Below are 16439 nucleotides of genomic sequence, written 5' to 3' on the forward strand. Positions count from 1 at the left end.
ATTTCATGACAGGTCTTGTTTTCCATTTCCGTGTTTATGTGTTTTGTGGGAGTGGCTTTGAAGGGAGGGGGTTAGCTAGCTTTGCAAAACTTATCTACACCAGCTTCAATGTGGTGTTTGGCCGCTGGGTGGCGATAAATCAACCCGAGACTAACATATTTGGGCTTGAGGCATCACTGACCTGTGCAAATAGCTATGCAGTCAGTTTTACAGTGAAACATTTGTCTTTCTTTTTGTGAATTTAGCAGTTTACACTTTTCTGTTCTTCACTTAACAGGAACCACTTATTAAGGCTTTTAGCACTTTCAACGTGTGCGAATTGAGAACAGATTGTGTCCAGTGAGGCTGAACGCTTTGAGAGTGATACATCACACCTCCAGAGCCTCCCACTGTCCCCCTTGAGAAACAAACCTTGTCATCTCTCACCTCCTAATGGATTCCTTGTCCAAACAAAGATTGTTTCCTGGATCCTGACTTCTGTTAATGGAACAATTCCAGCTTTCCTCTGCCATGAAGTGGCAACGAGGTGCTGTATGTACATTCATCTGCTTTGAAGCCAGGAAGGAAACCTTGATTTCTAATAAGTAAACAGCTACTATTTCTGAAACGGAAGTCAAAATAATAAATCATACCAAATCAATTCAGATCGTATCATTGTGACAGATCTCTATTGGTAGAAGACAAAACTGTCTGGGACTAAGATCAAAATAATTTATGGTAGGGAAGATCCCTTTACAAAAAACTATAACAAAACATGACCCCGTGTCACGTGGTGGGATGTTCAGTGCGCGTCATTGTAAACACAAAATCGACATCAGGTGACATGGCGACTTCAGCGAACTTTAAGGTAGGTAAACTTAGAAAATACTTTTTCAACATACGCTATTCAATCCCATTGTTTAGAAAAGTGAGAAGGTGGCCACACTTTATGGCAGCGTGTTGTAACCCTGCAATTTTTCGTCAATTTTAGATGCCAGTTAAAGCTGTTGCATTAGAGTACAATTTAGACTGGTCAAGGAAGTGTCGCTAATGTTTAACAGTATGTTTACTAGCTAGGCCAGGTATCGTGCCCATACGGATCATAGTTGCCTACCTAACCAGCGAATATTATTTGCAAGTAGTATTTGCTATATAGTTAACAGTAGGCCTGGCATATTTGACTGTGAATCAAATACACCTTCACCCCCATTGTTCTCAATCGGGAACGGTCAGAGTTCTACTTCCTTTCCTCAAAACTGCTTTGTGTTCATTAACGTTACCCTCCTCAGGTGGTTTTTGAAAAAGAAGGCGTGTTTATGCACACGGACCCGGAGATAATCGATGGACAGGACTCCCTTACATCTGGGCGTCTGCAAGTCATTGATAAAGTAAGAGGGGGCAGGCAACACATTCACTTGTATAACATCAATCTACACCCAAGCCTAGGAAATGCACTTTACAGTCTTAATGCAGTCGATAGGTTCTAATGACAAAAGTCACACAAGTGTCATCCAATGATTACATCCATAATGGCACACTGGTAGTTGAAGTTAAGATACCTGTATTTATGTCCCTTCTTTAGAGTGGGGAAGTAGTGGTGGAGTTAAATCCAGAGGAAGACCATACCCCCTCCAGTAGGAAGCTTGATACTCAGCTGAGCTGTGAGGCAGAATGGGATCTGCTCAATGCTGTCTACTATAGGAAGAGTCCAGAGCCCTGCAGCACTGAAACAGGTTGGCACTTTGGTCGTTTTTACAGTCATCTATCCATCCTTTTTTCCCCTCCTTTCATATGTCCTGTAATCAGTAGACTAACTTGTTCTAGTCCAACATCCTGGCTGCTCTGAATTCTAAACAAGTCCTAGCAAGACAAACAAGGTGAAAAGGGCAACATTCCCCTCTCAATTCTCTCTCTCTCTCTCTCTCTCTCTCTCTCTCTCTCTCTCTCTCTCTCTCTCTCTCTCTCTCTCTCTCTCTCTCTCTCTCTCTCTCCTCTCTCTCTCTCTCTCTCTCTCTCTCTGTTAGCTCCCTTCTCAGTCTATTTACCTCCATTCCTCTTTAGAATCCTTAAACACTTTCATAAAGCCTAGCTCTAGACAGGGTGGATGCATGAATTAATTTTGAGACTAGAGGAGAGAAATCAAAAGCTTCCAGTTTTCCTAAACACAGCTGTGTTCATCCCTCCCCTCGTCTCCCCTCAAACTGATGTTTAACATTGGCAACATATGTAATGCCACTGTACACTAGCAATTCCTTGCAGTCCTTTTCTGTGTATGTGTGTGTTTGTGTGCATGTGTTTCCCTTGTTTTTTTGTTTTCCTCATTTACAATCCAGGTGTTCCAAATCAGATGTATTAGAATGCAAGCGCTGTGTTTCATTTTTGTGTATGTGTGTTCCCCACCCTTCTCTGTTTTACTCCCCTCCAGGTGTGCCCAAGCAGGCTTTTTGTTTTAGTCTGAGTGTCCTGGACTCTATCAGAGTGAAGGAAGAGGGCTGGTCCTACCTTGAACTCACCCTGAAGGACTACAACAAAACAGCCCCGAAGAACCACAGTTCCCAGACTCATACCCTCCACTTTCACCAAGGAGGATCCCAGGCCTTCCTGGATACCCTGAGGAGATATGTAGCACTCATTCCGTACGTATATGTACATTACTCAGTTGGGCCCCAGAATAGGAAGGCAATTAAATTTAAAGGCAGTTAAATAAATACATGTTTTTTGGAAATGCTTTTTTATTTAACCATGCCCCAATGCGGACAATCTTTGTAGCAGTTCAAACATCCACCACCAGATGGAGCTATAGGACCGCAGGAAATTCTGTAGTCTTGTTTCATGGCATCCTATAGAACAGGATACCTTTTTTTTCTACTTACCTTTTATTTTTACGAAACAGCAAACAAAGATAAAGAAGAGCCTGTGTGGACCACTAGCCTGCTCATCTCTAGGCCTTTTCAACCCTCCCCCCCCCTGGTCTACCCAGACACCTTTTCATGAACCTTTTCATGAACACTCCCCTCCACACACACGCACTCACACCCATATCTCTTTACTTTGGCCTCCCTGCCCCCATTTCTCTCTCTCCGTGGATCCTGACCAGCTGTCTCCATCCTCTGCATGCAAGCATGCCAGCCCGACTGACAGCGGTTGGATCCAAGGCAGGGCTTGCCGTCAGGTTCTTCTTTAAGGATATGCCACCTGGTGATGTGACGCGGTTATTAATGACCTTTTCCTTTCTCATCGGGCTTCACTCATGATTTAAGGCCATTTCTATGCTAATATTTCATCTCTCCCAGTCATACACACAGTCTGTCCCTGACATTATATGAATGTGGTGGTGAAAATGATGGACTGGACTCATGGTTGATGTATAGCGAGAAAGCCAGGGATGGAAGGAGAGAGGAGGAAAATAAGGTGACTAAGAAAGAGAAATGTGGAGAGAGGTAGGTAGAGAGAGAGAGATAGGGAGACAGCTAGACGCATCGGTCTATTTACCCTTATCTCTGACCATTGTAGTGACTTATACCTGGCTGGCTGCCTGGCTGGTTAGTAGCCTCTAACCGCGAATGTTTCTCTGTTCGGTTGACTGACTGACTGACTCGCTGGCTTTAGCTGACTCTGCCCAACGATTTTGCAGGCTGGCTGACAGCCATATGTGACTTGGATGTCACTCATTTAGAATAATGAGTTGGTCCCAAGCACACCGTCCATCCTAACCATGCATTTTTATTGGCTGATTATAACCCATTAAAGACCCCTTCCTCAGCAATTAACATTTACTTAAATACCAGTTATGACCATGGTATATGGATTATGTGATCTATAGGTGATAGATGTACAGTAGATAGTTCCCTTTTCACTCCATCCTTCTCTCTTTTCTTTTCCTCTTTCTAGCTTAGAGTGGAACTAGGGGCTTGTGTTCAGTCATGTTCAGCTGGGCTCCATGTGAAACCCCAAAGAATGGAGAAGAGTTCATTTGGAGCAAGATATGAATATTAAAATCGCTCATACGGCTGCATATTATAGCAGACAGAGGTTCAATAATAAGCTGCTGCCCCAGAACAACTGCTTTGTTGGTTTAAGATGGGAGGCTAAAAGTCTATTCCATCAAGGTTAATTAACTTTGTATGGCAGTCTCTGTTTGAACTTACTTTAAGATATGTTAGAACTTTAATTACACCTACCCAGTGTTACTGAAGTGAAGAAGATCTATATTCCAGTCCAGGCTGACAGTGTTTGACCAAGTCCTAGGCTACCTCACTGTGAAGACACCAGTACCACTTGTTTGGGTACAGTCCCTTCTATCCTCTATTAGAGAACACACACACACACACACCTCCAGGATCAAATACGGTGTCTAGCTCCCAGTCCCTGTAATGTGATCTTACCTGAACCCTCTCCCCGTCTCTCTTTTCTTCCTGTCTCTGGAGAACAACAGCCAAGGCTGGGTGGATTACTCCATCTTTGTGAATGAGAAGATGCTGTATCTTCACCATGCCCTGCTATCCTTCTGTGTTTTATCTGTTCCAGTCTCTCTCTTTGGAGCCCCAGAGCCCAATTCAATTTCCAGGCCAAAATTGATTTTTCCTCCTCAATAATTCATGCCCGGCTGGGTACTGGAGGGGGCTAGTCTTACTCACAAACACTGGGCAGCAGTTAGAGCAGTTAGCGGATCACAAACACTAACAACACATAGTTAGCTCCTCTGACCTCCACTGCCTGTGAACGCAGCTCAGAGTGCCTCAGCCAACACCTGTCACAACACAGGCCTGGGCTGTAGCAGCTAAGGATAGGGAGCAAGATGCTACATTATGCACCATATGGCTGCAAGACTAATTATCAGTGTGTTTCAGTGTGGCCGTGCACCTCACAGGCCCCCTTTGGTGGAACGTTCCAGATTAGGTGCTAGATCGGAGATGAGCTGGTTTGTATGTGTAGACACTGGTGGGGGAAATCCCAGAACCACTAAGTTTGACGGCTGTGGGATGGGGGTCGTTTGTGACTTTCTTTCGTTAGTGAGACTGCTCTATTGAATGCTGTATTCATCTGCAGTGCCTTGGCGTTGTTGCACAAACGGTACACTGGATGGGTCAGATCTGTAAGAATGTGTCTTCCTATCAGTTTTTTTTCCAATCTCTCACTCTTTATTCTTGTCTGTCTCCATCTCTCGTCATTTCACACACTGCCTTCTTATATCTTTCTCTCTCTTTCTTTGCTCGCCCCCCCCCCCCCCCCCCACCAGGTCTCCCAGTGATGGGTCTCGTCTCCAGGTCAAGTCCCATGGAGCTGCTATGGCCCAGTCCTTTGAGAACCTGCTGGACGACGCCACTTTTGGACTCCTCCAGGTCTGGTCTGCAACACAAGCATGCACACTGCACGGACACGGACACGCACAGTGCACAGTGCATGTATCAGACTGTAAAAGACACACACACACCAAGACTCACACACACACACACACACACTGGACCTTTGTTCTGACTCTCCATAAACGTCCTCTGCCCTCCCTCAGTGTGCTAGGGGCTCCAGTGTTGTCTTTAATGAGTTTGTTAATGAGAGCAAATTCTGTTGCTGGGTTTTTATGAGGTCTCCGTGAAGGCCTCGCAGTGTCTGGGGAGGAAAGGCAGGGGGAGTGTACCCCATCAACACAGTATATGACTGGGCTGTGTCGGTTTATTTGGGGGGGTGCACACCCACTGTGTGAGTGTGGGTGTCTGTATGTGTGTGGATATGGTTGCGGGTGTCATTTTTGTGTGTAATCTACCGTGCTCGTGGCAGTTTTTTTTAGGGCACATTGAGACATTAATATTTCACCATTAATTTGTTGTCCGTCTGAGACATTTGACTTTGTAAGTATAAAAGCTTTACGAGTCCAGCGAGCTGTAAGCCAACTCTCTATTACTAACTAATGCCTGCATAAATAAACCCACACCTTCCTAATAGCGTCCCTAATACATTCTGGGCAAGATAATAGCCTCCACATTATTTTGATATGACTATCGAACATTGTTAGCATTGTTGCTGTACACATGAGCTTTTTAAGCGCTAAAAGTTTACCTCACCCTAGCCTCTCATTAGGGCAACGTGTGGAGGAGACAAGTGCTAAGCTAGCTTGCTACTGTAGACAAGGCTAGGCTAGGCTATTACACTGGCGTTTAGCGTAGCTGTGGATCTGTGGAGAGGTTAATGAGGCCTGACTGGATAATAACGCCGGGTGGCCTTCCCTCCGCCGAGGTCAGCGCCGTTGGAATATTGTTTTCTAATGCGACTTCAGAAATCCAATTGCAGAGATGAATGAGCGCGTCAGACTTCCTGTTAACCAAAGCGAGGAGGAAATAGATTGGCTCTTTGTGTAACGGCTTTGATTTTATGGGTCTTTTGTAGTACGGGGTAAAAAATGAGGGGGTCTTGGAAGCTAGGGTGTGTGGATGTCGAGGCTCAGTTCATATCAGGAGTTAGGCCCGACTATGTGTGCATTTGTTCAGATGGCTGCTCTGTGGACAGAAACGATGGTGCTGTGTTTGTAATGTTGTCTTCCATTAAATTCTCGCAAAGTCTTTTTTTTCGGACTGTCAGATAAAATCCACACATCCCACCTTCTATGCTTTCATATTAACAAGGTGTCAGCGCCTGGCAGAATTATTCAGAAGCCTGCACTGCCGTGACTTATTTTTTGAGCCAGTGTTGCCTACGTCAGGATAAGACATCTCTAAAGCAGCAGGCTACAGTACGTGCCAGTGCACTGGGCACGTTTCCACTGTGTGGGCATTTCACACCTGATTATGTCACATTGTGGGGAAGAACGACAGGATCATGGAGGCCTTCCTCACAGGGTGGGTGAGCTGGCTGGGAGAACAGACCAAGACTGATCAGTCCAAGACTGGACCAAGAAAACAGACCAAGACTGGGTCTGCTGTGTGTTTGCCACCATGAAGTTTCTTGACCAGAACTTATTTTTTCCTACTTGATGTGTCTTATTTTCATCTCACCAATAATACATTTCCAGCCATTCATCCGTCTCACCTTGTGTGCTTTACAGAAATTTAAAGAAGACCCAATAACTGCAACAATGGGAGGTGGGAGGCCTTTCCAAAGTCACCCACTACCTCTTTGACGCCTTCAAAGGCCCAGACACGGAGCTCCATGAAGGGCCTGCTGAGGAACTATTCCAGGGCCTAGATGCAGAGCTGCAGCAGGGGCCTGCCAGAGGGTCATCAGACCTGCTGAGTGATCATCTCCCAGGTCTGGACTTTAACCAACAGGAAGAGCCGGGCTTTGAGGTCATCACCCGGGTTAGTTTGGCTTTGCCCAGAAACACACAATACAGGTTGGAGCAGAACTGTATCATGGAATTGATTTTATGGCCACTCAAAGAATCCCTTCCTGTGAATTGTTTTCGTTAATTGGAGTTGACCCCTGGCACTGAGCGTTGCCTTGGTAACCTTGTGTGATGAGCAACAACTTCACACACACACACACACACACTCACACAGCATTAAAGGTAGCTGTGAAAGAACCATGAAGAGTTGAGAATCACTGCTTTACCACTCCCACCTCTCACAGCTCAAGTGCGACGCAGGGCGCCAGATCTGTAATTTGATTTCGATTGCATTAACCTCTTGGCTCACAACTTTATTACCGGGTGGAAATCATTAAAAAGGAGAGCTAGAAATGAGATCAATATTGCAAATATGCTACTTTACCTTTACAGAGGCCTCTATGAATTAGCTTAAAAATATGTTACCAGACTTTATATTGGTCTATTAAAAAAAAACTTTGAATCCTGGTTGCTGAATGCTGATTCTGATGAGGTAGGAAGTACTCTGTAGAGCTCTCTAGGTTCTGGTTCATGGACAACGTCCATGAATGGAAACATGTTCCATTGTGTGCAGAAAGTTACAAAATCTAGGCTATGCTTGTTATTTTGGGGTGTGTGTGTTGCTACTCCTGCAGTGTGCCCTGGGTTGGCGTCAGTACTTATCACTCTCCTCATGAATTATTGAGTCCTCTTTAGTCCCCGGTACTCTCCCTTATCAGGCTTAGTCCCCATGGAAACAAATCTCCCAGGGTAACACATTTACACACACTCACAAACACGCATACACACAGGATCCCATGCTGGTATTCAACACGATACTCTTACTGTGCTCATGTTGGTTTCCAGTCTACTGTACCTTCTCACTCCCAGCTTAGCCTTTCACTAGTTCCCTGTTTGGATCTCTCACACACACACACACACACAAACCCTTTAATCTACAACATTTGCTTTTCAAACTGATGTGGTTGCCCAGAGGGAGATTATGATCTTATAGACCTCAAACATCTCTCACAAACTCGCACACATTGCAAGTTTGGCCTAGCTCATTGACATGTATTAATGCTGCACCATGCATTGTTATTGATGTCTCTCCATACTCCATACACTCCCAATGTCTGGTGTGAGCAGCATTGTGGAAAGCTGAACTTCAATTATCTCCTATAGTCTGTGACAGCATCATGTCTAGTATATCCCTGCATGGTTTTCAAGCACTCTATACAATGTTAAAACCGGGTAGATATTGTATCCCTGGTGAACCACAATAGCTGTATGTTTTTCTGATGGGGCTTGGTTGTAGTGTTGGCTTTTTGGCTGACTGTGTTGCTAATGCTCTGGACTGCTGTCTCCCTATGGGTGGTATGTGTTTGCCCCCATGCTGGGTACCTGTGTTGATGACAGCTGTGCTGCTGTGCCAGGTGGACCTGTCTTCCAGGCCCCGGGTGCTGCGGAGGGACCCGGTGACGGAGGAGGAGTGGAGCGTCTACATGGACCAGCAGGGACGACTCACTGACGTCGACAAACTCAAACACGGCATCTTCAGAGGGGTAGGAGCTGCGCGCGCTCGCCTGTGTGGTAAAACGTGTAGCGGTGCCGTCTCTGCTTCTCTCCTGGCTCTCAACAATCTATGCTGGGTATCCTGCAGCCTCCAGCAAACACACAGCTAGCCCAAACACACTGATAGTGGAGGGAAGAGGTTTGGAGCAGAGCCCGCTGTGAAGCAAAGCCTCAGGAACACTTCACACGCCACTTCCTGCCTTTTAGATCGTTCACACCCCCACTAGATCCTGGTCTTACATTGTGTGTGTGTGTGTTTGTGTACAGGGCCTGAGTCCTGGCATGAGGAAGGAGGGTTGGCGATTTCTGCTGGGGTACTTCCCCTGGGACAGCACTCTGGAGGAGAGAACCAGCTTAACCAGGAGGAAGACGTAAGACTCGCACACAGTTTTCCAACTCGATATTAAAGAAAAAGAATCCTGGTTAGGAAATGCATGGTGCGCGTGTGTATGGCTGGATCAGAGAAGAGACACCTGTGCACAGAAGTGCGGTGTCCCCCTCTCTAGCGGTGCAGGAAGACTGATGAGCCAATAGGAGGAGCGAGCCAGGGGCTAAACATGTCCCTAACTGGGACTGGTGATGAGGCTGCTGCTGTTTCTATCCTGCCCATCTGTCTCTCCCATAAAGGGATCTCTTCCCCTGCTGCTCCCTGTGCACTCCGTCCTGTCTCAGCTCTCTCTAGCTCCCTCTCTGTCTTTCTCTCTTTCTCTCTCTCTGTGTTACTTATTACAGTTGTTTTGTATATCTCTCCCTCTCTATTATTCCCTCTCTCTTTCTCTGTCTCTCTCCCTATTTTTCTTACTCTCTCTCTCTCTCTCTCTCTCTCTCTCTCTCTCTCTCTCTCTCTCTCTCTCTCTCTCTCTCTCTCTCTCCATCTCTTTTCCAGAATAGTTGTTGTGATTGTTATTGGTAAAACACACTGAGGAACATTCACTCGAGCGCACACACACCAACACACACAGGCTGGTCCTCCCGCAAACTTTTCCCAACGGCACCAAACCTACAACACCATGAAATGTTAATAACGTTTGTACCTCGCCAGGTTTATTGCCACTGTTAAAATGATTTAATGCATGCAAAGCTCTGGAATGCAGGTTGCAAATATGAGGGAAGTGCATCAGCCATCGGAAATAATCATGGTCTCAACTTCATCGTTTCAGAGAGAGAGAGGGAGAGAGAGAGGGAGAGGGAGAGGGAGAGGGAGAGGGAGAGGGAGAGGGAGAGGGGGAGAGAGAGAGAGAGAGGTGGGGAGGCGGGATGGGTTGAGGCGGAGAGAGAGAAGGGAGTGAAAAGAGTAAAGAGTGTGTGTGAGAGAGAGAAGGGAGGAAAAGATAAGTAAAGTGTGTGTGTGTGTGAGAGAGAGAGAGAAAGATAGAGAGAGCAGGGTGCAGCTCTGTTCAGTGAGGTTTATGTCCCTGTTCCACTCCTCTGTGGAGGATTACTGCTACCATTAAATCACACAGCCACTCATTAGCAAGACGCAACAAGATGGCACAACTGACAAGGTTTACATTACTCACACACACACATTTCCATCTCTTGATATATGTCTCTCTAACTCCCTCTCCATCTCTAATATATCTGTCTCTTTCCCTCCCCTCTCCATCTCTCTCCAAACTCAACTGCTATTAACAAGCAGCAGAATTTTACAACTGCAAACGGTTCTACTCTAAAGATTCTGTTGTCCTTTTCTGAACCCTATATCTCTTGTCATCTTTCTCTCTCTCTCCTGCCCTCCCTCCCCCCCCCCCCCTCTCTCTCTCTCTCTCTCTCTCTCTCTCTCTCTCTCTCTCAGGGATGAGTACTTTAGGATGAAGCTGCAGTGGAGGTCAGTGAGTGAGAAGCAGCAGAGACGGAACACCAGGCTGAGAGACCATCGAAATCAGATAGGTACACACAGTCCACAAAAAGGCCTGCCGAGAGATGTTGGCCGCCAGACAAACCAGGTATCAGATACTCAGCATGGGCATGTTATGGCCCAGCCTTGAGATCAGTGTGGCTCAAATGCACCACATTTTTCTCCATACCCACCCACCCGCCCACTCTCTCCCAGTCCCACCTGTATCTGTTGGAGAATGTTCTAGTTGCCTCGCTCTGAGTCGGCTCTGACATTTCCTCTTGCCCCCCACTCAGAGGCAGCATTAGCCCCTGTAGAGGAGCTAGTCTCTGGGTGAATGTGCTCCCTGACCACCTCCCCGCCACCACTGGCTTTCTGTAAATGTCATGTGGAATGGGTATGGAGATGCCAGCCGGCTGGGTGCACCGCAGAGCAGACTGTACCATTGAAGAGCTGTTTGGGTCCATTTAGAGATGACACTCTGTTCTTTATCGCAGAGACACACACAGCAAAGGGTTCAGGAACCATTCGTCTGGATCTCCCAATTAATTAGACAGATTTTGGAGTTCAACAGGGTTATGGTTGCACAGTGGGGCGCTTTCAGGACAAAGGTAGTTAGTGTGGTACGCTGTTGTGTGTAAAGACGGGGTACTTACTAGGGTTTCTAATTCACACTTGGCGGATAGATATACAAGTAGGTCGATTATTCTTATAAAGTATTCAAATAATTTCTAAATGTATGTGTTTATTCAAATAAATTTTCTATAATGCATGCTGTTGTTGCATGTTGTTCCCTTGGGCAGAGAAGGATGTGAACAGAACAGATAGAACTCACCGGTTCTACGAGGGGGACCAGGAGAACCCAGGCCTCATCCTGCTGCACGACATCCTCATGACCTACTGCATGTACGACTTTGACCTGGGTAAGACCCCCACACGCACTCACTGGATCATACAACTCACACACTCACCTTGTTGGACCCGCTACAGCACACGTAAGACACACCACAACACACGCATGCCTGTCACTTACTCATCCTCACATCTACCCTCCCCACTACACGCACACACACACACACACACACGCTCACACACGTACAGGTGGTATTGTCTCCTGTTAACCTTGTTGTGTGTTGTCTGTGTGTGACCAGGGTATGTGCAGGGCATGAGTGACCTGTTGTCCCCTATCCTCTACGTGATGGAGAACGAGGTGGAGGCGTTCTGGTGCTTCATCTCCTACATGCAGCAGCTGGTGAGATGGAGGGAGAGGAGGAGGAGGAGGAGGAGGAGGAGGAGGAGGAGGAGGAGGAGGAGGGAGGGGGAGAGATGGAGGGATGTGGAACGGGAGATGGATGACACTGTCAGTCTGTTGTAGGAGTGAGGACAGAAAGAGAGAGAGAGAGGTGCGGGTCAGGGGTTAACCATGTGAAGGTCCCTCGAAGATGACGAGATGAGAGAGGGAGAGGTGACCTTCATGTCTCTGTTTGGAAATAGGGATGAGAGAGGTGATTTCATGGTGTTGTGGTAAGTGGAAGGGGAGCAAGGTCTTAACTTTTAGTGTGTGTGTGTGTGTGTGTGTGTGTGTGTGTGTGTGTCAGCACCACAACTTTGAAGAGCAAATGCACGGCATGAAGACTCAGCTAAGCCAGCTTGGCACGTTGCTACGGTTACTGGACCCCACATTCTGGAACTACCTGGGTAGGTGGAACACCAGTCGCCCAATCAGCTCTCAGGCGTCTCAGAACTTAGTCAAGTTAATGCTTTCATTGTTTTGATTAGTCCTCCTCCAACTGCTACAAGGACCTTGAACATTTAAATGGTAGTCGTTGTGAAGACACTTTTAATCCTTAGATACTTTTAATAAATAAGGACTTTTGCACATGCATAGTCAGACACACACACATCTTAACCTTGGCCTCCCACCTTTCAGACAGCATAGCATTCTCAAAGACTGATGCTGTATTTATCTGAATTGTAGCATTAGCATCCAAACATCCATCTCTATCAACGCAGGGGCAGATAAAGACACAGCCAAGGAATGATGTCCCTCTGGGAGCAGGGAGATGGAGAGAGAGAGGGTTGAAGAGAGGGTGGATGAGGGAAAGTTATAGAGAATCATCAAGTGTGGAAAACAGTGAGAGAAGATTGGAGCTCTGTGTGACTGAGTGTCACTAATGAAGGACCGAGTATTATGGTCTGTTTCCTGAGAGGGTTTCCATGGTGCAGGTCAGGAGTTCATCTGCATCTCTCTTTGTCTCTCTCTTTCTCAAACCCCCTGCCTTGCAACACTGATAAGACCTGCAGAATTAGGCTTCTCCAAGCACAGTCCTCTGATTGGATGACAGTGATTTATCACTGGGCAGTTTAGAGTCATTACTTTTCATGATTAATTTTCCTCCCGGCCCGTTGCTCTCAACGACAAACTTATCTGCATTTGCTGAATAACAACAGCCCGGGAATTTAGAGAGCTTCCTAAGAACAATAAACAAGTAAATCCAATAATATGTAAATTAAAATGCTGTTATTTATGGCTTTAATTTGAGCAGGAAAGGTTAGATGTAGGAGAGGAAGAGAGGAGGATGAAGGGCGGAGGAAGAGTTAGTGGAGCTGTCTTGCTCCCGACTGGTCGTTTAATTTATGACCCGTTTCAAATTATTGACCTACTCTGACCAGGATAAACTCTAACTCTGAGACAAACTCACTCAACTTTTATTCAGAGTTCAACCCACTAAACCCATATACAGCCTCCATGTTGCTCCATGGTCCCTGTTAGCTAAAGCTTTAGCTCCACAGTATTACTGTTGCGCTTGTTGCCCTTGGCCGTGTTTCCCAGATTCGTTAAGAAGATCTTGGCGTTAAGAGCTTCTTAACGAATCTGGGAAACCCGGCCCTTATCTGTATTCCTATTGGACAGTTTATGTCATGCTGATCACCGTGTGTTGCGATTGGACAGAGGCAGAGGATTCTGGGTACCTGTACTTCTGTTTCCGCTGGCTGCTGATTCGCTTCAAGAGAGAGTTCATCTTCTGTGACGTGCTGCGACTTTGGGAGGTGAGACCAGGTTTAGCGATCTCTCTGTCTGTCTCTCTCTCTCTGTCTGTCTCTCTCTCTGTCTGTCTGTCTCTCTCTGTCTGTCTGTTTGATTGAATGGTCTGTAGGATTCATGGCATCAAGGTTTTGTCTAGACGCAACAGACAAACTGTTTGGTTAGTAAGTTAGGAATAATGTCTGATGTACAGACACACGAATATACTGTATATACGAGTGTGTGTGTGTGTGTGTCAGGTCATGTGGACAGGCCTGCCCTGCCAGAACTTTCACTTGCTGGTGTGTTGTGCCATACTGGATGCAGAGAAGCACACCATCATGAACGAAGGATATGGCTTCAATGACATCCTCAAGGTAAAAGTGTGTGTAGGCTGTTATCATGGTTATTGTTCAGGCCCCTAATTGAGGGAGATATTGTGATGGTAGGAAGCAGGGGTGAGAAAGAGAAGAAAAAAGGAGACAAGAGAATAGATTGAAGGAAAAGAGAGACTTCATACTGAGTTGAGACAGATAGTGCTGATTAATTATCACCTTTGTGATGCAGCATATGTGCTAAGAACTGAACATAAGAGAGCTCCCACAATCTCATTCATTCATTTCAGCGGTCTGGTGAGCTGTATAAGGAGGAGATGGTCTTAAAAGGGTATACAGTATGTTGTTCCCTATATGTATAGTGTAAATCACGACTAGCTTTTTAATGATGTATGTTTGTGTTTCCAGCACATCAATGACCTGGCAATGAAGCTGGATCTGGAGGTGGTTTTGGCCAGGGCCGAGGTCTTCTATGAGCAGCTCAGCACCTGTGAGGTATGGAGGATCCAGGAACAGCATCCATGACACACCTGAACACTGCTGAACGGCTTCGAAGCTTTGTTCTTGATTATCTGCACTATTAAGTTGCTTGCTAAATTAACATATGTAAATGTTATAGGACATCTCAGTGGTGGAGATCCTGGGTTTGGACAAAGAACCAGAATCAACAGAACTAGTCCAGACACCAAGGCCCCCTGAAGCACAGACACCAGGGACAGGCGGGCCAGAGGTTCCAGAACCTTCTCAGTCCACAGAACTGGGCTTTCCAGAACCGTCCACAGAGCAACAGGATCCGGTCGCAGACCGCACCCCGGACAGCAGCACACCTCTCCGCGAGGCCGGACGCAACATCTACAAACTAGCCTACATATCATAGCGCCGTCCTCCAGCACCCCTCCTACTCTCCCAGACAGAGACCGCTGACTGGTGCTCTGGGTTGCCAAGAAGAGGAATATATTTTCACTGTTCAGATGTATTATTAGAAGATTCTGATTGGTGGTAATGTCCTGTCAGTCATACATTCAGCTAGCCATCCAAAGATTCTGTCAGTGGGCAGTTAGACTTCAACTCCCCATTGGTAGACACTTTTCTTAATCACGTGATAATGGTCCAAAATGGCCCAAGTGCATGTGTTTGTGTGTGATTTATCTGAAAGGTAAAGGAGAATGTGGGTAATGTTTGATTGGTTAGTTGTGTGTGTATAGGGGTTTGGTTGTATAGCCCTATGATTACTCCGCTATAATCTCAGGGACTCCTTGAGAAATTATGAGTGCAATTTCTTGAGACTCTCTCTGTCTCCTAGGGTTTGAAAAGCGATATTTGACAGGACTGTGTGCCCAGAATCATCGTGTCTTGTCAGTCCGCCTGAGTGGTGTGCTGTCTGTTTTGTCCTTGCCTCCTCCAGACATGATTGGAAAAAACATCTAAATCCTCAGCCAATCAAGTGTACTTTTGTCCATGTTCTGTACCTACAGATATTTTTCACATCTGTTTGTGATACACACATCCTTAAGAATGTCTTCACCAAGACTACTTTTTTTGTGTGCATGTGTATATGCGTGTGTGTGACTTTTAAGTCTGAAAAAATAATGCTGTTTCATCTCTTTGTATGGACAAATACTTTTATATTCACAAATATATTTATATTTCTAGTCTTTTCAAATAATGTGTAGATATATTGTATGGTACGTGGATATATTGTAAATGTTTTATTTTGAGGTTCCTAAATTGTTCCCCTCAAAATAACAGCTGTTCATACCATAGCGTTTTTTTTAAATACAAATGTATTAAATAAGGAATACAATAACTACCATGTCATTGTGTTCGCCAACCCATTTAGCCTGGGTACATCTAGACTGAATCAATTTTCCGTTTACAAAAAGCATTGCACTGACTAACACACACCCCCACACCAACTTATTCAGTGAAGCCCTTGAGCTGTGTCTCAGCCAGGCAGGCAGGCAGGCAGGTGTGTGTAGTGGTGTGTGTAGTGTCCTGAAAGGAACAGTTAGCCAGGGGGGTTATATTAAGCTGCATTAGGCAGGAGAGGTATTGTAGCATACACAACGGCAGCCTGTAGCTGTTGTTGTCCATGCAGTAATGGCTCATATGATTTCTTTGTGTCCCTCACCTCCAGGTAGAGGAGAGAGGTGGCCACGGTCCCAGCCCTCCAGCCCATACTCCCCTCTGGCCCCCTCCCTCCCTCTGAGTCCTCACCCGCCTCCGCGCGTCTGTTCCAACCTCCCCAGACATGTCCTTCAGCTCACCCTGTGTGTTTCTGGCTCAGCAGCAACTTTGCACAACGTATGATGGAGGAGAGCCTGATCTTTGACTGGGGCCAAAACCAAACATACCCTATGGCCAGGTTCCTGTCGAGACCAGACATGGTAATGT

General features: G+C 46.1%; 1 protein-coding gene across 1 annotated transcript; it reads left to right on the forward strand.

Moving 5' to 3' along the window:
- The first annotated feature begins 705 nt into the window (after positions 1–705).
- LOC134037653 (TBC1 domain family member 15-like) lies at positions 706–15855 on the forward strand. Its single transcript, XM_062483071.1, is given in 17 exon segments — positions 706–847; positions 1269–1367; positions 1562–1712; positions 2405–2615; positions 5219–5321; positions 7016–7048; positions 7050–7268; positions 8710–8838; positions 9116–9219; positions 10644–10738; positions 11489–11608; positions 11837–11937; positions 12284–12383; positions 13639–13736; positions 13971–14087; positions 14454–14540; positions 14665–15855. Coding segments are annotated over 17 exon segments (2118 nt in total). The 5' UTR covers positions 706–754; the 3' UTR covers positions 14923–15855.
- Positions 15856–16439: the final 584 nt, after the last annotated feature.

Source organism: Osmerus eperlanus, chromosome 17, assembly GCF_963692335.1.
Source record: "Osmerus eperlanus chromosome 17, fOsmEpe2.1, whole genome shotgun sequence".
Taxonomy (NCBI): Eukaryota; Metazoa; Chordata; class Actinopteri; order Osmeriformes; family Osmeridae; genus Osmerus; species Osmerus eperlanus.